Raw genomic sequence first — 24728 nt, forward strand, 5'->3', positions numbered from 1 at the left:
AAACAGAAGGCTATGAAAGAAGTTTGTAATCTCAGTGACAGTTAGTATATTTGTTCTTCAGTGAAAACAAATAAACCAACAGGGCAGTTATTAACAGCCCTGGCACCATAAGGTGGAAATATATGAAGTCTGGTGATGCTTAATTCCATAGATTGCCACCTCACTGGCCTTCAAAAGATATGACTTTCAAGATGTAGATCCAGGTTCTAGATGCCTCCTCTCATGGATGATGTCTCTAGAACAGTAGACATTAGAGTCTATTGTACATTTGTTCTATTTGTTCTATGCACAGTGTTTAGGAATAGAAGTATTGGCATTGCCTCTAGCACAATTCTGATTCTTTCTTTTTTGATGTTGGAAAATTATTTTCTCTGTTTTCAACCACAAAATGAATTTTTGTATATATTTTAAAAATGAGCTTGAGGCGGCTGGCTGCCTAAAAAGTAGTTATTTTGTTGGATGTATTGGCTAACTATGCACTCTAAAATACACTGCCTTGCCACTCACTTCAATTATGGTAATAGGTGTCAAGAGAATCATTCATGACTGTAAGACAATTAAATCAGCCAACATAAAAATTCTTAGTGGATTAACTCATAAGGCTTAGGGAGCTTTGAATCCCCATTGATTTCTTCCCCAAATGTTCCTTGAATACTGCATAAATATATTAAATTTACACACATCTGTACTAGATTTAGAAAAGTCAGTGGGAGTGGGAGAAAGGCATAGAGAGAAAAAAGAGACCACAGACAGTAGCTGGAGACAGTTATAGACACATATTAGGATTTTGGTGGTCAGTGGCTATTTCACTGGTTGAAAATGTTTTCTAATGATATAATCAGCTATTTGACAAGACTAGACTCTCCTGTGCATCCTATACACTTTCATTCAATAACAAAAAACAAATGTAATATATGTAATGCAATCTTACAATGTAGTTCACAAGATATTTTACAGTTATTGATAGAGTAATACAATTTCTTGCTGTGAAAAGTGTACTCTACGATTCCAACTGGCATTAGAGCAAACCATAAACAGAAATTGCAAAACATTTTGAGACATTTTCTTGTGTTTGCAGAATAAATTCTGTAATAATACCAGGGAACAACTTTTTTCAAATCTGTTGTAGATAAGGTTCCCTGATAGGTCCATAACAAGGCTGCATATGCAGCATCCCACAAAGAATGTGTAACTCAGCTGTCCACATTTTTAGAGAATGCTAGAACAATGTAGCCAATTGCGACGGGCGACTCCTGCGACCCTTTTGTTCCTGTCTCCTTGTAGCGCACCAGTCCGGTTTGTATGGATATATATATGTGCGCATAGATGTGTATGTATAAGTGTGTGTGCATGGATACATAGTTGTGTGTGTGTGTGTGCATAGATGTGTAATTGTGTGTGTGTGTGTGTGTGAGCATGGATCTCTGTATGTATGTGTGTGTGATCATGGATGTGTAATTGTGTGTGTGAGCATGGATCTCTGTATGTATGTGTGTGTGTGTGTGTGTGTGTGTGAGCATGGATCTCTGTATGTATGTGTGTGTGATCATGGATGTGTAATTGTGTGTGTGAGCATGGATCTCTGTATGTATGTGTGTGTGTGATCATGGATCTCTGTATGTATGTGTGTGTGTGTGTGTGTGTGAGCATGGATGTGTAATTGTGTGTGTGTGTGTGAGCATGGATCTCTGTATGCAGGCCCGGACTGGCCATCGGGCACACCGGGCACTTGCCCGGTGGGCCGGGCCACGGCAGGGCCGCATTGACTTAGGGGCTGATGGAGCTGCAGCTCCAGGCCCCTACCCTACCAACTGCGACCGGGTCCGCCACTCTAAGGGGCCGGGAAGTCCCCACCAAGGCCGGCCTTACGGGTCTGCGGCCGCACAGGGCTTAAATTAAAACATCAGGGTTTTTTTTTTTTACTTTATTTAACATGGAGGATGTTAAATAAAGTTGAAAAAAAAACCCCGATGTTTTAATTTAAACCCTGTGCGGCCGCAGACCCCTAAGGACGGCCCTGGTGGGGGCTTCCCGGCCCCTTAAGGCAGGGCCGACCTTTGGGGTGTGCGACCGCACAGGGCGCCACACTCCAGGGGGCGGCCGCCACACTCCAGGGGGCGGCCGCTCATCAGGGGGTGCCAACTTGCGGCACCCGGCACCCCTCCAGAGACGGACAGTAATGTCCGCCGCTGGAGGAGCAGGCTCTCAAGGGAGCGGTATCGGAGGTCTTTAACAGACCTCCGGTTCCCTTGAGTGATTTTAAGCCGGGTTCAACCCGGCTTAAAATCACTCAAGGGAGCCGGAGGTCTGTTAAAGACCTCCGATACCGCTCCCTTGTGATCCGCGTGGCAACAGCTGTTGTGCGCCGGGGTTTGTTTTCAGATCCCGGCGCACAACACTGAAGCCGCGCCCACCGCTGTCCGTGCCCTCTGAACCAGGAAGAAGACAGAAGAACTGAAGAAGAGGAAAAGAAGCTGAAAGAAGAAAGGAAAGGTAGGAAAGCATTAAGTGAGAGTGGATTGGTATGTGTGTGGATCAGTATATATGTGTGGATCAGTATATATGTGGATTGGTATGTGTGTGTGGATTGGTGTATATGTGTGGATTGGTGTATGTGTGTGGATTGGTGTATGTGTGTGGATTGGTATGTGTGTGTGGATTGGTATATGTGTGTGGATTGGTGTATATGTGTGGATTGGTGTAGGGCTGCAACTAACGATTATTTTAATAATCGATTAGTTGGCCGATTATTTTGTCGATTAATCGATTAATCGGATAAAAAAATACATTATTTTAAATTGAAGAAAAATTGCAATAAAAAACGTACAATTTACACTTTCATCTCTTTATTGCAATGGCCTCTCTATTCACCTTCTTATTTTACTGACATAATAATAAAAGCTACAAGAACCCAAACAAGGTGTTTCTCAAACTAGGTTTTAATACAAAGTTATTAGTAAATATTAATTCATATGTTAACTATTTTTCATATTTAATAAAAACTGAGAAAAAAGCCTTGTTTAAATTTTTTATTTACCAAACTGCCCCCAGTTATGCACATCTGACCCCCAGCTTGCCACTCTGCCCCATATATGCCTTATACCTCTTATATGCCAGATTCCACTGTGCCCCCTGATATGCCACTGTGCCCCCTGATATGCCTTATACTCCTTATATGCCAGTGATATGCAACTGAGCCCCCTGATATATCTTTTACCCCCAGATTTGTTTTATGCCCCCCTGATATGCCTAATATCGATATGTCTTATACCCCCTATATGCCACTGAGCCCCCTGATATACCTTTTACCCCCAGATATGTTTATGCCCCCCTGATATGCCTAATATCCATATGCCTTATACCCCCTATATGCCCTAAAAATTCATAATACCCCCCATACACCACTATAACTCACCCATACACCACTCTGGCTCCTCCCCCTCCCATACACCACTCTGGCTCCTCCCCCTCTCATACACCACTCTGGCTCCTCCCCCTCTCATACTCCACTCTGCCTCCTCCCCCTCCCATACACCACTCTGCCTCCTCCCCTCCCATACATCACTTTGCCTCCTCCCCCTCCCATATACCACTCTGCCTCCTCCCCTCCCATACATCACTTTGGCTCCTCCCCCTCCCATACGCTACTCTGCCTCCTCCCATACTCCACTCTGCCTCCTCCCCCTCCCATACATCACTTTGGCTCCTCCCCCTCCCATACATCACTTTGCCTCCTCCCCCTCCCATACATCACTTTGCCTCCTCCCCCCTCCCATACTCCACTCTGCCTCCTGTGAACCTCCGTTTCTGACAAGACACCAGGGAGCCGGGTAGAGAGGCAGAGTGGCGTATGAGAGGGGGAGGAGCCAAGGTGGTGTATTGGAGAGTGGCTCCCATACACTCCTCTGACTCCTCCCCCCTCCCATACACCGTTCTGCCTCTCTACCCGGCTCCGTTACTGAAGGCACTTTCACTGCAGCTTCGTAGAAGCCACAGTGTAAGTGAAGGGCAGTAACGGAGGCTGTCTGTGCGATGCAGACCCTCACCGGCTATCAGAGAGGATGATTCTCTGTCAGCCGGTGGGGGTTTGCATCGCACAGACAGACTCCGTTACTCACCTTCACTTACACTGAGGCTTCTATGAAGCTGCAGTGAAAGTGCCTTCAGTAACGGTGCCGGGTAGAGAGGCAGAGTGATGTATGGGAGGGGGGAGGAGGCAGATGGGAGGGGGAGAGAGACGGAAGTGAGAGACCGGCCGACAGTGAGGGGAATCCAGGTCCCCTGCAGCGTAGCGGGAGATCTGGATTCCGGTGTTATAATCCGATCTCTGTTTGAGGTCGGATTATATAAGGAGAGGGGTTTTTCAGAGCATTTGCTCTGAAAAAAACCTCTTTTTGTAATCGATAAAAATCGATCCGATTAATCGATGATGAAATTCGTTGCCAACGATTTTCATAATCGATTATTATCGATTTTATCGATTAGTTGTTTCAGCCCTAGATTGGTGTATATGTGTGGATTGGTGTATGTGTGTGGATTGGTATATATGTGTGGATTAGTATATATGTGTGGATTGGTATGTGTGTGTGGATTGGTATATGTGTGAATTGGTATATGTGTGTGGATTGGTATACGTGTGGATTGGTGTATGTGTGTGGATTGGTGTGTGTGTGTGGATTGGTATATGTGTGTGGATTGGTGTATATGTGTGTGGATTGGTATATGTGTGTGGATTGGTATATGTGTGTGGATTGGTATATGTGTGTGGATTGGTGTATATGTGTGGATTGGTGTATGTGTGTGGATTGGTATGTGTGTGGATTGGTATATATGTGTGGATTGGTATGTGTGTGTGGATTGGTATATGTGTGAATTGGTATATGTGTGTGGATTGGTATACGTGTGGATTGGTGTACGTGTGGATTGGTGTATGTGTGTGGATTGGTGTGTGTGTGTGGATTGGTATATGTGTGTGGATTGGTATATGTGTGTGGATTGGTATATGTGTGTGGATTGGTGTATATGTGTGGATTGGTGTGTGTGTGTGGATTGGTATGTGTGTGGATTGGTATGTGTGTGTGGATTGGTATGTGTGTGTGGATTGGTATACGTGTGGATTGGTGTGTGTGTGTGGATTAGTGTGTGTGTGTGGATTAGTGTGTGTGTGGATTAGTGTGTGTGTGGATTAGTGTGTGGATTAGTGTGTGTGTGGATTGGTATATGTGTGTGGATTGGTATATATGTGTGGATTGGTATATATGTGTGGATTGGTATGTGTGTGTGGATTGGTATATGTGTGTGGATTGGTATGTGTGTGGATTGGTGTATGTGTGTGGATTGGTGTATGTGTGTGGATTGGTATATGTGTGTGGATTGGTATATGTGTGTGGATTGGTATATGTGTGTGGATTGGTGTATATATGTGTGGATTGGTATGTGTGTGGATTGGTATATATGTGTGGAGTGGATTGGTGTATGTGTGTGGATTGGTGTATGTGTGTGGATTGGTATATGTGTGTGGATTGGTATATGTGTGTGGATTGGTGTATATATGTGTGGATTGGTGTATATATGTGTGGATTGGTATGTGTGTGGATTGGTATATGTGTGGATTGGTAAATGCGTGAGAGTGATGGGTGTTATGCTGTACCATTTCCAATGTCTTTTTCATGATCTAATTTTGCTCTAAAAGTACATCATAACTCCCATCACTCTATACTGTTCCATACAGTGGCAGAGCTGGGAGGCAGAGGCCTTGCACCCCCACCACAGGACTTCTGAAAGGTAAGTGAACTTCAAAGAGGGAGAGGGTAGATAGTTAGGAGGGGGTAGTTGCGGCGGGCTTAAGGGGCTCTGCGTTAATGCGGCCATATAGGACCAGTCAGTCCGGTCCTGACTGGGCCTATTTTAAGGTGGGGGCCTGGAGCTGCAGCTCCATCAGCCCCTAAGTCAATCCTGCCCTGCCACAGGCGCGGTCGCAGTTGCTGCTTGCTCCGGCAACAAGGTAAGTAGGGTGAGGGAGGGGGGTGCAGTGAAAAGGGGCAGAGGGGGGTTAGATAGTGAGAAAGGGGGAGAGGGGATAGATAGAGGCGGTACATATTGAGAAGTGGGGAAGGGGGTTACATAGTGAAAAGGGGGAACATAGTGAGAAGGGGCAGATAAGATGATGAGAGGGTAGTGTGAATGCGTATGAGAATGAATGAATGTGTGGATGAATTGTGTGAATGCGTATGACAATTAATGAATTCATGTGAGGATGAATTGCTTGATTTGTGAGACTGCATTAATGAATGTGTTAATGATTTGTCTGAATGATTAAATGCAAAGATGGTACATGAAGGGTGGGCTTTAACAATAAATAAATAAATAAATAAATAAATATGGGCTGCTCAGGCTTAAATGCCCGGGCCTATTTTTTGTCCCAGTCCGGGCCTGTCTGTATGTATGTGTGTGTGTGTGATCATGGATGTGTAATTGTGTGTGAGAGCATGGATCTCTGTATGTATGTGTGTGTGTGTGTGAGCATGGATGTGTAATTGTGTGTGAGCGTGCATGTGTAATTTTGTAACTCTGCTTTCATTTGCTTCTGCTCACTCTTAGTCACTAGCCCTTCTGTTCCCTTACACTTACCATCAGTCCCATTTATGTTATATCCCTGTGCTCAGACCCAGTCAGTGTGTGGGTACTGAGGGAGCATGGCCTGAGGATGAGGGGTTTGGTGACGCTGATGTTTCATTAGGTGAGGTCACTACAGTGCTATGTATGTCTGTAGGGCTGCAACTAACGATTATTTTAATAATCGATTAGTTGGCCGATTATTTTTTCGATTAATCGATTAATCGGATAAAAAAAAATGTAAATTTTTCATTTAAAATAATTTACTAAACAAATGATGTTAAATACAAACAGCAGAATAAAAAAACTTTGATAATACATTTCTTGTCTTTATTTCCCTACCAGCCCCCCAATATATGCACATTTGAGCCCAGGCTTGCTACGCTGCCTCCCAGACATGCCATGCTGCCCCCCCACATATGCCACGCTGCCTACCACAGCACTCCACGCTGCCTCCCACATATACCACACCACGCTGCCTCCCACATCTGCCACTCCACGCTGCCTCCCACATATGCCACTCCACGCTGCCTCCCACATCTGCCACTCCACGCTGCCTCCCACATCTGCCACGCCACGCTGCCTCCCACATCTGCCACGCCACGCTGCCTCCCACATCTGCCACGCCACTCTACCCCCCACATGCCACTGTGCCTGATACGCCTTATACCCCCTGAAACACCACTCCATCCTCCCCAGACATGCCACCCTGCCCTCCCCACATATGCCACGCCATGCTGCCTCCCACATCTGCCACTCCACAATGCCTCCCATATATGCCACTCCACGCTGCCTCCCACATCTGCCACTGTGCCTGATACGCCTTATATCCCCTGATACCCCACTCCATCCTCCCCAGACATGCCACCCTGCCTCCCAGACATGCCACTTCTCTACCCCCAGATATGCCACTCTACCCCCAGATATGCCTTATACACCCTGATACACCACTAGGTCCTCCCCAGACATGCCACACTGCCCTCCCCACATATGCCTTATATACTGTATATGCCTTATACCCCCAGATATGTCACTTCACTGCCCCAGGATTTAGATTCCCCTAAATTAACCCTAAACTCCCCATTAACCATAACTGCCCCTAAATTAACCCTTAACACCCCCTTAACCACAGCATCCCCTAAATTAACCCTAAAGACCCCATCAACCACAGCATCCCCTAAATTAACCCTAAACACACCATTAACCACAACTGCCTCAAATTAACCCCAAACACCCCATTAACCATAGCTGCTCCTAAATTAACCCTAAACACCCTATTAACATAACTGCCCCTAAATTAACCCTAAACACCCAATTAACCATAACTGCCCCTAAATTAACCCTAAACACCCCACTAACCATAACTGCCCCTAAATTAACCCCCACCTCCCCTAACTTTCAGTAGCCCAAATATATATATATATTACATACATATATACACATTATATATATATATATATATATATATATATATATATAATATATATATATATATACACACACACATACACATTTTATATATATATATATATATACACACACATACACATTATATATATATATATATATATATATATATATATATATATATATATATATATATATATACACATATACTTACAGTTAGATGAGTGTCACAGCCATGTGGTTCTGGCCTGGAGAAGGAAGGGGCGGGGCCAGTTGTCACAGTGATTACAGGGAGGGGGAGTAAGTAGGAGCTGCTGCTGTGAGACGGTGAGTCAGACTAAACGGATTATATAATGAGGGGGATTTTTCAGAGCGTTTGCTCTGAAAAAACCCTCATTTTATAATCGATAATAATCGATTCAACTAATCGATAATGAAATTCGTTGCCAACGAATTTCATTATCGATTATTATCGATTTTATCGATTAGTTGTTGCAGCCCTATATGTCTGCAAATGACATTTAAATACTCCTACCTTTCACGGGAATCGTCCGGCTACCCCTCGCACAGCACCATCCCCTCTGTCGCCGCCTGGGTCCGCGGCAATCTAGGGGAGTAGGAGTTGGAGTAGTTCCTTCACCTCCTATAAAAGCCCCAAACACCATGCCTTCAGTGCTTGCTTGTTGCATGCTGTGTGGTTTACCTTGTGTACTCCTACCAGTTGTTCCCTTGAAGCTACAGTCCCTTTTGTGTCCCTATTTATCATTTGACCTCCTGTCTTCTGACCTTGGCTTGTTCCTGGACTTTGTTGTCTTTTACCCTGACCTCGGCTACCACCTGGACTCTGCTTTTTACGTTACCTGTCCTACCTTGGTGTCATTTGCTTCATTAAACCACTGCCTGCTTTTGAACCCCAGGCTCTTCTTTTTGTCATTCTGTCGCTACGCTCCACTGACCCAACCACGACAATGAAACGGCTTCCTATCAGAAATGGTAGAAGCTAACACAGTAAGGAAATGTAAACATGCATGGTATAGACATAAAGCTATCCTGAATCCAGCACAAGACCAAGGACTTATTAAGGTCTGAGTCTCTACATCTCTGAGCAGACGAGATGGGCTGAAGGGTTCTTATCTGCTCTCAAATTCTCTGTTTCTCAAGTAAAATATTTTAACCTATATTTATGCAACATTTATAAACCATTCCTGTGCTGTGTCCTTTCTCTGTACACTCTTATCAAAGAATTGCCCCACAACATTTTTTACTATATATTGTTTTGAACACAGATTTTGTTTTGATATTGGAAACTGTAAGTTTAGTTGAAGTTAAGACCTTAGAAAAAAAACATAGAAAAATATTGTTGACCTTTAAATCTCTGTGGCCAGCTAAAAGCATAAAACACGTACTTCTTCAGCAGTTCATAAGTAGCTACTTAAGTATTCATATTGTGTACCCATATCTATATATATTTTCACTGTTATTCAGTTTTCAAGCTGTAGGATAGTTGCCCTGAACTTTTTCCTTTAGGGTGCAATCCTTTCTGGTTTTATGTGCAGATTCATCATTAGATACAGGTAATCTCGATTTGATTTTTACAGAGAAAATGTTATGTTGACTGTAAATATGAGACAGCAGACGGGGGTGCCACACCAGGCGACATCTGAATACCTCACGGGACATCAGATCCAAAGATCCCACCTGCAACTCCAGACTGCTAACCTGTGGGCAATTAAATAAATGAAAGCAATGTAATCCTGCTGAAGTTAATATGTGCCATCTCAGGTTAAATGCGCACACTCTGCATGCAGACGCTAATGGAAATAAAATTGGCCTGAGCAATTAGGTGATTATTTACTATAATTACCTACAAAGTTGGGAGATTTGTCATTGGATCCCGGCACATAGCAAATCGCTGTATATAGATTGGGTTAAGCATCGCATGCATCTTTGAAGCTGGCAGTATACTCACATTAGTAACAGCAGCTGCACATGGTAAGGCCATTTCCAGCTGTTCGGTGTGTAGAACACTGAGTGCTTATGCGCTGGGTTCTCGTCCCTGGTTACATTTTGATTGTGTTTCCAGAATGAAAGCTGGCTGCTGAATTTATTTTTTTTTACCCGGTGAGGGTTAAACTCATACGTGAAGCTCTCATTAGACTCTTCTTGGTTTTTCACTTGCAATATTCATTGGTGTTCTTTCTGGTTGTTGATTAGGGTTTATTCATATGTTTTATGCATACTAAGTGCACCAGTTTTTGCAGGATAGTATAGATTTTTGGTCACAGTTCCACTGACTCGCCCCGCTGTCCTGTCTTTTCGGTCAGTGGAGATCATGGGCCAGCTGAGGAGATCCTCGGGAGCTCCAAGACAGTCCCAGACAACTGTGCTATTGCACAGACCCCCATTGTAGCTGCCACGTGACCTCCTCCCAGCACCTGTGCACTGCAAAGAGGCTCTTTGGGTATGGTGGCCTGGTGGTCCCGTCCCTAGACCATGCCCAGTCCTTACCTCTACACACACCCTGACTGTCCCAAAGACGACAGACTCTACAGCTGAGAACCACACAGTGGCTCTTCAGGTATGGTGGGCAGGTGGTATTTAAATAACAAAGTATATGAGTAGATAGCAGTGCATCGTGCTATAACCTAAACATGTTTTTTCAATTTGGCACAGCACCTTTCAGTCCTCAAGCAAGGCCGATCATAGGCCAAATGGCATCCCAGGTATGAATAACCTTTGGTTCACCTCATTTAAATTACCGTATTATTATTACTCATTCTTGATGGCACCATATACTTACAAAATTATTGTTTATTTTCCTGCTTTGACTTGCCGTTTTAGTTAAATATTACTGTGTCTTTTAGGGCTGTAGAATATTGTGATAAACTCACACCCAGCAAAGATCCAGAAGTCCTAGAAATTAGGAACAATGGGAGTGGACTGCAATTTTGGGTCCCTATAGAGTGGCCCAGGAGCTGTCACTTTAGACAGGGTCTCACTGTCCAACAACTGCCCAGTGATTTAGGCACCCCAAGGCCTTGTCTGGAATGACTAATGCCAAGAACAGCCCTGTCCTCATGTGTCCACACCATGTCTTACTACATATATTTCTGTGGGTGCGTTTTATTGGTTTCTCATAACACTCAAGTCATGGTCCAATATTGCACAAATGTCTATTGTATACAAACAGGAAAATAAAAACAGTTTACAAATACGGTATATTTAGACAAGGCCTTGATTTAAGAAAAACATCTAATTTATTAATGAACCACCTATGGCAATATATTAAATATTTACAAATGCATTGAAGAAAAAAATACGATGTATGCTTGAATTCAGAATTTAGTCACTTGCATTTTGCACCCAGCTTTTACAATTTCATAGAAAATTGATGCATTTTTCATTTTTATCTCACAGTCAAATAAATATGCTATTTAATCAAAATATGCCAAAAACTAAGTTGTTTTGTGTTATACTTGAAATACGCTGAAGCGCCTAACAAGGAAACACTTAACACGCACTGAACAATGTTTCTCAGAAAGCCCTGTCAGTCTATTGGCAATATACGTATTATTCCATGTGGCCCTTAGAGCGTCTTTTGTGCAATGTACACTGTATATATGTATAGCGTAGCTGGGAACTCTCCAGGTGTGACTCGGAGTCTCCGGGTGAAACGCTGCTTTCCTAGGTCTACAGGTCACGTTCCTCTTTCTTCTGGTAGGGTGAGCAGTGTTTGCCCACTCCCTGCTCATTTCCCTCACCCCTATGTGCTCTAGCCCCGACTACCCCATCAGTTACGCCTGCCCCATGGAGGACTAGCCCCACCTGCACATCTGACTAACCATACCCCCACAAAGCCACCTCCCCAGAAAAAAGAGGGCCCCAGGTAGCCATTCCTCCAGCTTTTTGGAGGTATCCATTCAGCCTCAAGTCAATGGACCATGGCAGATAACCCAAAAACAATTTCTAAAAAATACAAACTTTATTGCAGTAAAAGTATGTTAAAGGATACAAGATGTGTCCTGTGACGAGCAGTAAATGAGTCCTCCTAGCTGTGAGTTTCCTTTTATGTGAACATTACCCGTGTCTGGTTTATGCAGTAGAACAATGCATTTTGTATCTCTATAATTGGTAAACTAGAAGTCCGTGTCTTATTACATATGTCCCCAGTGGAAATGTTGCATGTTCAGCAACAAAGGATGGCAAATCAAACCAGGGCAACAAAGTCTTGTCTTAGAGCCAATCTGGTCCAAATGTGGTTGGCACTTGGGTGTTGTTACTCTATGCAGATACCCAGTGTCCACCCAGAAGACAAAAGCAATGGGTGAGTGCTTCAAGGGTTTTAGAAATCCACCTCTCCATGTGGTGCCCAGAAATAATGCAATTAGTTTTCAGTTGAGCAATATATTATAGACAAAGTACAGGTGTATTAAGAAGGAGGTACAGGCCATCAAATTAGACATTAAGAAATCATTATCACATATTTCTTCTATGTCTGAGCGACAGGCACAGTAAAACATAGCATTAATGCTTTAAATCAGTCAAGAATTGGCAGCTTCACACTCCTTCATTAAACTGACAAATTATTAAACTTCTTCGAATAGACCACCATTCAAAATACTTGTCACAGACCTAAAGGTGCTAAGGACATTGATAAATGGCCATCCGAGCCCAAGCACATCAGGTGGGTGAAAGCAGATTGGGGTCTAACTACAGCAAATATAGTTTCCATGGGTTTCTATCATTGTTTATTTGCACTTTGTAAATAATTTCTCATTAAAAGACAACAATAAAAACATAAATCTTTGTGACAGTTGGTCTGATCTCTAAAGTAAATTATGGTACTGATGTCTCCAGCTTTGTTAGACTAAAATTATTTTTTACCACTACTTGTTATTTATTACACTTACTTTATTTTTCCTGTTTATTAAAAGTTCCTTTAAAGCATGCTGCATCAACTGATATAAATCGCACCAGGGGGACAAATTTGTGCATGGACTTGTAGTTAGGCAACACTTTTAAAGTATAGTAAACCTGATTGACAGAATGCAACATTAAAAAATGAAAATTTATGGTGTCTGGCACCAGTATGTAACATAACATTACACTACTTTACTGAAGCTGTGTGTAAAGGTTAATAGGGTAAAACATCTTTATCACCGAATCATTCCAAGTTACATTGTCCATTAAGCATTCCAGTGACTCTTACTTTTTAAAGGGCTAATGTCATATACCTGTAAGCATTTGTAAAGAACATTTTATCACTCTTTCCAAGTAGCATTAAAGATATCCTTTACCTATAAAAATGTCTGTTACAATTAATAATTGTTCTTAGATTTATTAGTCCATACACGTTATAAGTATTTTATATATGGAGGTTGATGCCCTGCTCCTCACCCAGGGCAGGCCCCCAGATGCATCACTCAGACGTCTTCCTTCTGCAGATGCTGGGATTTGACTTTCTATTCCAATGCTCTGCATTAACAGAAATGATACTCATAGGACTGCAAAGACCTCCGTCGTTCAGCTGGTCCAGTTTCAAGGGAAATCTTTGATCTACCCAACCAGCCGATAGGAACTGCTGCAAGCTCAAAAGTGGTGATCGGCCCTTGGTGAAATGGCCCAGGTGCTGCAATGCCCCAGGCTTAGATTAAAAAATGCCACTATACATTATGAGTCAACAGCATATTATTCAGTTTCTCTACTTGGTTATTAAATATCGTATAGATACGATAGACCAGGAGGCTTGCTACGTGTTCTTAGATTGCTAAGAACGGCAAAGTCATACTGCCGTGTGTGATGGAATCCATGGATGATGGAGATATATGTAAGGGCTGTCATCAACAGACAAAATGTGCCCAGTCAGGTTGGTAGGGCTGCCACCAACAGGTATAGGAAATATCATGTATTGCATTAAAATGTCAAGCCATTATAGTATTGTGTATTAACGAATGTCTTCTTCTGGGCTGATCTAGTGTGGGACTATTGAAAGCTAGGCCCATTTTACAAACCCATATATATATGATTTCCAGTTGGACAGCAATGGTCTTTGTACCTAGGTACATCTGTCTATTTCTATTTGCAGGTCTGTACTAATACACGATGCAGCATAAAGTTTAATCCGATAATTTCTTGGTCATGTATTAAATCCATCAACATATTTAACCTTTTATACCTCACATGCTTTGCGCTGCATGACTCTTGGGAACTTTTTTGCTCTTGTGCCATTTGTGTGTATATCTGCCATTCTCTTGTCACTGGTTTGGCTGCTGCAGCTCTGATGATCTTGTAAAATTGCCAGATCAAACTTATCTCCTTCATCCATCTCACAGATAGAGAGCTGAATCAGCTGCACTCCTTGGTTTGTGATTATAGGCTTCTTTAGCTTGGATCCAGGCATCACAATGTCTTGGACCAGCCCCGGTAACATTGTTTCCTGTTATGTGAACATTACCTGTGCCTGGTCGATACAGTAGAACAATGCCTTTTGCATCTCTATTGGTGATTATACTGGTTTAGACCATAGTAACATAACCAGGGCACATGTTACTGTCTCAGGTGGTTAGAGGAGTTATGTGCCACTTTTTAAAACACTAGCTAACTCCCCTAGCTACACAATGTATTACACTATAAGGCAGGGATATTATTGCCCTTATCACACACCAATAAGTAGAGACAGGTATATTAATGTTATACATTAACATTTCATATATTCAGTGGATGCATGAGCAATACTAATACGACCACATATCTGTGAAGGCAACAAAACACCCCAATAACCAGGTATGTACAATATATCTACAGGAAACGATAATAAATTGTGTAGAACAAAATGCTTTCTTATGTTAGCCTCAACTTTAGTTTCCATGTTCCTAATAACACTCCACAACACAAGTTGTATACTACATTCTCCAGCTGTGGTACTTGACATTTTCTCCTTCTCTTGGACCCGACATTTAACTCACTATTGAGTTCCTAAATATTTTGTGAAATTTGAGATTTTAGGCTTCTTCCACAGTTAAATCTGTTGACATTCCATAAGGCCCATCTTTGGCTTCATTTTTCTGATTGTGAGTAATTAAAAATAGCACTTGCTTATATTTTATTCATCAACGCCTGGACAGCAATAGCTGTAATCACCAGGATCTCCCATGTTACAAATATCTACCAATTAATGATGGTTTATTTTGTCTCCTTATTCTTTTAAATTCAAAATGTAAAAATTGGTTTGGAAATGTTTTAAGCATGGGGCAATGATCAGCTAGTGGGGCGCATTACAATCAGTAAAGACAAATGAATGATCAAGAAGCCAGCTATGTCGGTGCATAGGCATTTATAGCCACATATGTGGGAAGCTGTCTCGTCATTAGGCATAAAGATGTCACAGCTTTAACCATAACTAAATTATTTAATGAAAACTACCCACGTAGTCTGTTTTTTTTATTTAGGATTTTCTCCATGATATACAGATAAGATGTGCTTACAGTAGATACACATTGATTATTTTATCCCTTGATAAAAGTCCCAAAGAGGGACTGGTGAGCTCTGTACAGGCTTCTTAAAGGTGTATATATATATATATATATATATATATATATATATATATATATATATACCGTATTGGCTTGAATATAGGCGGCACCCAATTATAGGCCGCACCCCCACTTTTAAGACTTAAAGTGTGGGGGGGTGCGGCCTATATTCTGGCAAATACGGTGTGTGTATATATACATATATATATATATACATACACACACAAAACACACAGATTGTTCCCACTTGTTCCCTTGTTACAGCATTTGTAAGGATATTTCCGCCTAATGGTGTTTATTGAGCCGTAGGCTGCTTTCAATTGAGTGTTTAACCTGGTTGGATAAATATCAATATATCACATTGACATGCAGAGACATCCTAGCTTTTAGCTTGCATCTTCCAACAAGGAAGGTTTAAGAGGATCATTGATCACTTGGTGTGGCACTGCCACTCGGTCGCTTTCTATCTGGGTGAATTAACTCCATCATGGTGAAGAAAGATAGATCAATCTATCTGTAAAAATGTGGCTGCTAGAACTAGACAGGGAGGGCCGGCAAAGGTGATGATGCTAATGCCCCTGGGCTTCTTTAATTAGAAGATGCTTTTTGTGTTTCCAAATAACACATGTTGACAGTAGGTCACCTAGGGTAACAGTGAATTTAGACATCATTTTCCCAGTGACTTGATCATTTATGTGATGTAAATATATGTTAGCCCTTACTAAGTAGTGCATGCAGAGTCTACAATCAACCACACATTATTTGAGCTGCTGTGTTAATTAATCATTTAGCTGGACTTATCCCATCCAAGCTGAATGTTGTCTTCGGCAGGCTGTAGGTCAGAAATGTAGACAATACAAGGGATATAAAAGGAGCTACAACAAATCATATAACTGCATGTCCATTAAGAGACCAGGATTTTTGTTCTGTTTTACGTTAGTATTACTCTATAAGAGTACTCTTATACTGTCCTCCTACTATCTTCTCCCTTACTCTGGAAGATCGGTTCTTTTTCGTTTTCAAATATTGAGGAAATGCATGTGCCCATCATCTGCCAGTGGCTGCCCAGGCCACATGCCTTACAACTGCTGCTGCTGATCTTCAGCGAGTGGTAAGGTGACAACACAATGGCGCCTAACCTAGTGGCGCCCACCCCTTAAATAACCCTCGATGAACCCCTCCCCTGCCTTATTAAAAAAATGCTGACAAGGCTTAGCCCTGCTTGGAACCCAGTCAAGGGCCCACTCTGGCCCATTCATGATATGCTGCTGCTGTAGGTGGAAGGTGAGTCCATAAGGTGTCAAGGATCTCTCCCTTTGGGAATGTCCCTGAATGTAGTTTCTGAATCAAAAAAGGACTCCTAATTTCATCAGAACTGAAAGTTTTGAAAATGAAATGCGTTTTCCACAACAAACGCAGAAAAAAATGTAAAGGAAATATTGTCTAAATAAATTTTGCAGCTGTGCACAAGTTTAGTCTTTATCCTCTGTGACACTGGAAAGGCCACCTGTTTGCCTTACTAAAGGGATTCTACTATGGTTACTATATATATATATATATATATATATATATATATATATATATATATATATATATATATATATATATCATTTCTATTCACTGTGGACTATGTACTGCAGCATTTCAGTCATTGAACACTAATGTTTGAAAGTAAAGCTAAGATATATCCTGGGCTGTAATGTAAAATGACGTTGTTAGACTACATTGGATAATTTTATTAAAAAAATCCACTGTTAGTATGCTAATTGATACTTTAAGTCCGTATATCCGTATATAAAAGTTAGTCTTTTGCGTATAAGCTAATTGTATAACTTTGGAAAATATTTTGGGTCTGTTGAAGCTAATTATATATATATATATATATATATATGGCTAAGTATATATTTGCTTAATTTACTGTTTCAAAGGTACAACCAATTTGTATAACATATTCATTTTAAGCAGACTCTTTCATCAAAACATGCAATTAAAATGCGTTAGGACTCTGTTTCTTTAGTAACCACAATAGTGAAGTAGTAAGCATTCGCAATAATAGGTTACACATTTATTATTGCCGCAATAGATTTTAGCATAAGTGTAAAAGAATTTAATACTGATTCATGGGTCAAGTAGTACCGCCAAATAAATGAGCTATCCTGAGCTTCTTCACACATTGGCATTGTCCGTGCACACTGTGCTCTACTGCCATCTCCTGACCAGAGATGGTGCCTTAAACAAGCTACCTACCTGACGCAAAATCTTCATACACGCCACTCTTTGGAAGAGACAGTCCCTCTTTTGGTTCCAAATCCTTCTGTTTCTCCAATGTCACTGGATTTTCCTCTTATTTCCCCAAATTCTAAATGTTTGCTGGGTATGAGTGTATCACAGTGTTCTACACCCATAAAATTCACAGTATATATATATATATATATTTGTTTATAGACCAGAAATGAGTTTATACATTGAAATGTAAAGAGAGATACAAAACAATAATAGTACATGCACAAATGGTATGATATTAAAGGGTGTTATCAAGAATTATTGTATGCATATGCAAAGGTTATCAAGCTATTCCTGTTTGGATGTTCGCATCACTGGCTAATCATTACTTTCACCATCAGTAAATATGACACATTCAGCTAGTTCATACAGCAAACGTGAATGTGTTATGTTTGCAAAGCAGAAGCTCACAAATCCACATTTGTCACTGATGATCAGAGATGTGTGAATTATCCTTTTGATTCTCGGCCCATGGCAGATCTGGATGATTCCTCGATACAATCCTTATCCGCAGAAAATCCCCGTACAACTAAATGAATTGAATATGTCATTTCATCAAATCCGTGGAATTGCACAAGGTTCATCTGAGTATATTGTGTGTGCATAGAGGGACAAAAATGTCATATTTTGTCTGCAGGATGGATCTGGAAACTTATTATAATAAGCAGATCTAGGACACCTGCATGTGATCTACACTGAGATGTTTGAAGGATTCTTAAAAGCTGAGTCAAGAGCTTGCACGTCAGTGCATATTTAACGTTCAAAAAAATTCATACGGTTTGTAGCTGATGGATATTTGAACAAAATTTATTTTACACAGCATTTACAGCATTACCTGTGCCTATTAATATGGCATTATCTTGGGCCTTGTTCTACTAAGGGGCATAATCCATGTGGACCCCTGGTGCATGATGAGATCAGGTACTCATTAGTGATGATGCCCAAGAAGACAGCAACCTACTGCGTGGGTATTCTCTGTTCTCCAGCTCCGCTGAATTGTGTGGCATTATTGTCAAAATTAGATTTTAAGCAAAAGAATTGTATCTATCTTACAGAAGTGTCTCTGATGATATTGTGCTTGGAATATTTTAACTAGTGGCAGAATTTTCAGAAGCAGCAAATTCTGACGTACGCCATAAGGTGGATGAGCTGCAGCTTGATGGGCCAGTCCACAGCACAGACCTTCTACTGCCCAATGGATTAACTGTTCCTCTTTGCAGAGCCATGTCTCCTACATTATTTCTATTGCCTTCCCGAATAGGTTAACTCCCTACAAGTAGAGGATGGTTCGAATCATTTCAAATAGCTATTGTACATGGCGCCAATATAAATAAAGCACACAGTGGCCAAAATGCTGGGTCTTGCCGGCTCCTGGCTTGACGAAGACCAGAGTGAGGTAGAAATTGTCTGGTTTTGTGGCGTATATTTGTGTTGGATGTGTTTCCATTTTTATGGTCGTTCTAGACCTAGTGATGTCAGATAAACTGTGATTAAGGAAGCAAACTGTCTCATGTATAATTGCAACAGAAAAGAAAATGTGCAGAACTAAGTAATGCCTGATTTATAGTCATAGATAGAGTTCCTTAATAGTAGAAGTTATTATAGCAATTACTTCTGCATTTCTAAGTTAGCCATTAATTCATTGCAGTTTTTGTAGTGCAAAAGAGATTAATTGCTAAACAACAACATGTATATAACTAATTGTTGTCATGTTGCTGGTTCTACTTTGCCTGCAAAAGAACAGATCATTTTTGCCCAGATCTACACCTATTTAAAGAAGCAGTTAAGACAGTTATCTTAATTAAACCCCACAGGTACAATAAATATGCATGAATTAGTCACACACTTAGTTGCATATCATGCATTATCTTTTGTCTTGACTACTGCATTTCAGTTTTAGATGGTCTCCCTCATACCTGTTTTACTCGCTACACATATGAAGTCAATCGCTGTTCTTGTGGCAAACAAGATCTGATGACTATAGGTTTTGCTATGATGGTCTTAGCTAGGCAGGTCATAGATAGATCTAGAATTCTAGAGCACTAGCAGTACTACCTGTAGGGCTTGTAGTAAAATACAATACAATACACAGCTTACTTCTTTCCATGTGGTTAAAAAAAATAGAACCATCTTCAAATGAAATAGCTCCCCTATTTGAATCAAATATTGTTCCACTAAAGGAATTTTTTTCTTAAGGCAACACAAGTAGCAGTAGTAGCCCAAGAGAGAATTGAGCCTAGTTGAAGTTGATACATTTTATCAAGCCAACATAAAAAAAAAAAGTTACGTAAGCTTTTGGGACCTCAGGGGTATCCTCCTGAGATGGAAGACACAATGTAGGGGAAGACAATCCAATAAGGGAACTTCTAGTAGCCAATAGTATGTTATCAAACTGTTCCAAAGGTGACTCCTCCTGTAGGATCCCTAACAGAATGGACACTACGGTGGACTGGGGAAAGTGAATGAGCCATGTGTGTTGACATTGAAACCACTTAGATGCCATAATATACACTTAGATGTCATAATATGTCATAATATACACTTAGATGTCATAATATATGTCATAATATATGTCATAATATACACTTAGATGTTATAATAAACGTAGATGCCACTTCTTCACAAAATTCAAGAATTGTGGATGCTAATTAGCAAGTAGAAAAATTAGACTGCCAATGTTTTGTCTGTTGCAGCAATTAAAACAAAATATATTTTCCCTAATGTAATTCTGCTTCTCAAGCCGTATCCAATCATTAATGATTTTTTTCCAACCAGGTACTCCCATTATCAAATTTTCAGAACAACCTTTTAAAAAAAAAAAGAGTTCTGCTGGCTGTTTAGTTGATATCTTTTATAATGTAAGTAATTTGCTTTTATTATGAGGGAAGGAAGGAGAGCAGAGCATTGCATGTGTAATGGGATAATACACCTCACCTCCCTGTCTCCCCCACAAGAAGGACGTGTACAGTAATCAGATTTTCATACAAGCCTTCTCCTCCATGCTCTGCAGCGGCAGTAATGATAATTACAGATATATCACTTATAAACAGCCAAGCAGGTGAACGAATGATCTCACAATTACTCGTCACCCCTCTCCGTCTCCCTGGGAAGCTTTCTCCCCTCTCGCACAGCTATCTGTTGTGCTTCGGAGACAAGTGGCACAGACACCGGAGGAAATATTTTATGGGTCCCATTAGGCAAGCAGCACGGCTAATTTATCAAGCTGTGAGTTAATGAGTGGTGCCAAACTCTCATCCCAGGAAATCCATCGCAAGATCGAGATGGGGCATTATAACTTTATTTCAGCTAATTCATCACTCTAGCTCATGCACAGGAACCTCTGGCAGCCATATACACCTTGTTATAATCCATGCAGGCTGCGTCCCATCACGTCGCTCCACCGTATGCCTTAACCACACCGGGGTGTCTTAAGAGAGGGCAGGAAATGTGGCAGCAGAAGCAGTCCAAACAGTTACAGTTCAATGATTACAGGGCACCCTAGGGTGGTATTTAAAGAGCATACTCATTTCTGGGGTTTTTTGTTTCTTGTCACTGTTCAGCAGGGATGAAATAGACCTGATGCCATATTGTACAGCTGTAGTATTATTAACCCTTTAGGGAAGAACAGGATACATATCTCATACATCTTACTTTGCATATTGATGTGCCCCTATGTGTATGTAAATTCACAAGTTAATATATTAAGCATATAGCTGCAACTTCATTGCAGAGGATTCATGCAAATGCAAGGATTATTCACTTAAACTTTGTTTATATTGTATGATTAAGGAATGTCCCCAGGTTGGCCAAATTCTGAAAGGCCTTCATTTTTATAAATAAGCTCCTGTCCCTTAGCACTGGATTGTTGTAATGCCGCACACTGCTGGTATTCACATGTATGAAACCGTGTACAAAGTGTTGTTCTGGCTTAAATAAACTTAAATCCTCTCTTACCAGGGCCCCTATGGACTGGCATCCTCCTTCCTGAATATCGATGCACATTGTATTCTATTGTTACTACATAATTCTAAGCAAACTTCTATGTGTAATTATAATTGCAGCAATTTTGGATATCTGCCAAACTCACTGTTGATATGTTTTGGAAAATGTATTAATTGTTACATTATCTAGTACAGGGTGCCGGAAGCGTATTAGCAACACCATAGAAACAATTTTGAAAATGTTTCTCCTGCAGAGTGTTTCTATGTTTCTCCCTTAGGCAGCTAAGCATTTCTCCCTTAGCCAGCTAGTGTGCATTGGTGTTCAAAACCAAAACCTACCCTAGGGACGTATGCATTGGGAGCTGATCCCCCAAAATAGGCATCACTACACCATTGAGTGATAGTAAAATTATAAATGTATATGTATTTTTTATTTTGGAACCTTCTCCCAAATATACTGATGTATACAAACCATTCTTAGCAAGACCCTCATTACCAAATATTTCATTATATACCGTATTTGCTCGATTATAAGACGACCCTGATTATAAGACGACCCCCCAAAATCTGAATATTAACTTAGGAAAAAAAGAAAAAGCCTGAATATAAGACGACCCCAAAGGAAAAAAGTTTTACCAGTAAATGTTAATTCATGTAAACTATTTTTTTTAATAAAAGCTATGATTGAGAAAAAAAATTTTTTTGTTTTTATTTCTTGTATTTTCCAACCTGTCCCCCAGTTACGCACATCTGCCCCCAGGCTTGCCACTCCAATATGGCACTGTGGCCCATGATATGCCTTTTAACCCTCTATATGCCACTGTGCCCCATGGTATGCCTTTTGACCCCCTATGTGCCACTCTGCCTCCAGAAATGCCTTATACCCCTATATCCCATTCTGGCATTTAGGGGGTTAAAATGCATATTATGGGGCAGAGTGGCATATAGGGAGGTATAAGGCATTCCAGGAGGCAGAGTGGCATTAAGGGAGTTAAAAGGCATTGTATAGAACACTCTGCCTCCAGAAATGCCTTATACCCCTATATGCCACTCTGGCATTAAGGGGGTTAAAAGGCATATTATGGGGCAGAGTGCCATATAGGGAGGTATAAGGCATTTCAGGAGGCAGAGTGCTCTATTAAATGCCCCCTTAACGCCACTCCAGAAATGCCCTATGCCCCCATTTAACACACACACACACACCCTATACCCCCATTTCACTAACACACACACACACACACACACACTCTCTCTCTCTCCCCCCCTCTCTCACCCCTCTCTCCCCCCTCTCTCCCCTCTCAGCCCTCTCTTACCGGTGCTTCCAGCCGGGGCAGCAGGTTGACGTCGCCTTCTGCTGCAGCCGGAAGGAGGTGGAGTTGGCAGCGGGGGTTTGTATGCGTCCGTCGCCGTATACTTTCCCCGGCTGTCAGAGATCAGAGTTCCCCGCACCGGTGCGGGGAGCTCTGATCTCTGACAGTCGGGGAAGGTCTACGCGACGGACGCAGACAACCCCCGCTGCTAGCCACACCTCCTTCCGGCTGCAGCGGACGTTGTCTACGCAGATCGCGTAGACGTCAAGCCGCTGCCCCGGCAACACAGCAGGAAGCACCGGTAAGTGTGTGTATGATGGGGGGGCAGGAGGATCCAGGTCCCCTGCAGCGGTGTGGGGGATCTGGATCTTAGTCTCCTAATCAGACCTCTATTTGAGGTCTGATTAGAAGACGACCCCGATTAGAAGACGAGGGGTATTTTTCAGAGCATTTGCTCTGAAAAAAACCTCGTCTTATAATCGAGCAAATACGGTAATATTTTCCTAAATGTAATATGTATACATGTATGTATGTATGTATACTTTTGTAGTATAAGTAACATGCATTAGATTATGAGAGGATAATCTTTTTGATTACTTTTTTGTTTTCCCATTTTACAGCTGAATATATATGCTTTACATTTAATTTGAATATTTTTTATGTATGTCACATGGGCCCATATAACGATCTTTATATTTCACCACCACCGACCTGATCAATTTCCTCTTTTCCATTGTTGTTATTATCTATTGTAGTTCTGCTCAAACTATAGTTAATTGATTTGAGTTTTGTTTCTGTTCTTGCAGCTTACCTGCTCAGCTGTGGGTTCCCTCAAAGACCAGTATATGGGGATGTGTCGGTAACCAGCCTGCATCCAGGAGGAGAGGCATATTTTTACTGCAATACAGGCTACAAGCTTCGTGGTGCCCATGTACTAACATGTCTCAATGCAACAAGGCCATTCTGGAACAACAGAGCTCCACAATGTGAACGTAAGTCCAATGTTTATTATGACCCAAATCATACAGAGGCCGCACTCAAGTCATTAGAGTGTATTAAATCGGGTAAAATAACTTTTAGGTAATTGTAATGATGCAAATGTATGTAAAGATATAAATTTATAGTAAAAACATGCAGTATCGGGTCAGATTAATCTGTTTCGTTTATTTTGTATGGTCTATGCAATGTAGCACTGTTTTTAAAACAATCCGTCGATCCTGCTCATTGTTTTATAGTGCATTACTAGCTGTGCTCTACTAGTGCCTGTCTATTCGTTCACCTGTTACTTTTAGTCATTTACATTTGAATTTCGAAGCAAAAAATTATAGTCCTTAACATTTATTTGAAATTATTAAATCATTTTTTTACCTTTAGAAAAACTTGACAACTATTTAAAAGAAACGTATCAATATACTTTTCTGAAATGTTTAAGCGATATTGAATAGTACGACGTTGGAGTTCTTAGCTCGCTCTATCATTAGTATAACACATAAAAGGTATTTGGCAAAGGTGAACAAAAAACGTGAATTGCTAATAGAACCAGCTGGATTTTTTAAAATTGTTCCTGGTGATGACAGATTTTTCCAACCCTGTATCCTCAATAACAAGCTTTAAAAACAATGTACTTTTTAAAAGATCTA

The 24728-nt window shown here is 41.1% G+C and overlaps 1 protein-coding gene across 2 annotated transcripts in view; it reads left to right on the forward strand.

The window, feature by feature from the left end:
• Positions 1 to 24728, forward strand: part of SEZ6 (seizure related 6 homolog) — a 234025-nt gene that overhangs the window by 177250 nt on the left and 32047 nt on the right. For both annotated transcript variants that reach the window (XM_053457055.1, XM_053457056.1), the window contains exon 5: positions 23895 to 24080. In XM_053457055.1, the coding sequence (XP_053313030.1) occupies positions 23895 to 24080 (186 nt within the window). The remainder of the gene's footprint in view (positions 1 to 23894; positions 24081 to 24728) is intronic.

Source organism: Spea bombifrons, chromosome 2 (genome assembly GCF_027358695.1).
Source record: "Spea bombifrons isolate aSpeBom1 chromosome 2, aSpeBom1.2.pri, whole genome shotgun sequence".
Lineage (NCBI taxonomy): Eukaryota > Metazoa > Chordata > Amphibia > Anura > Pelobatidae > Spea > Spea bombifrons.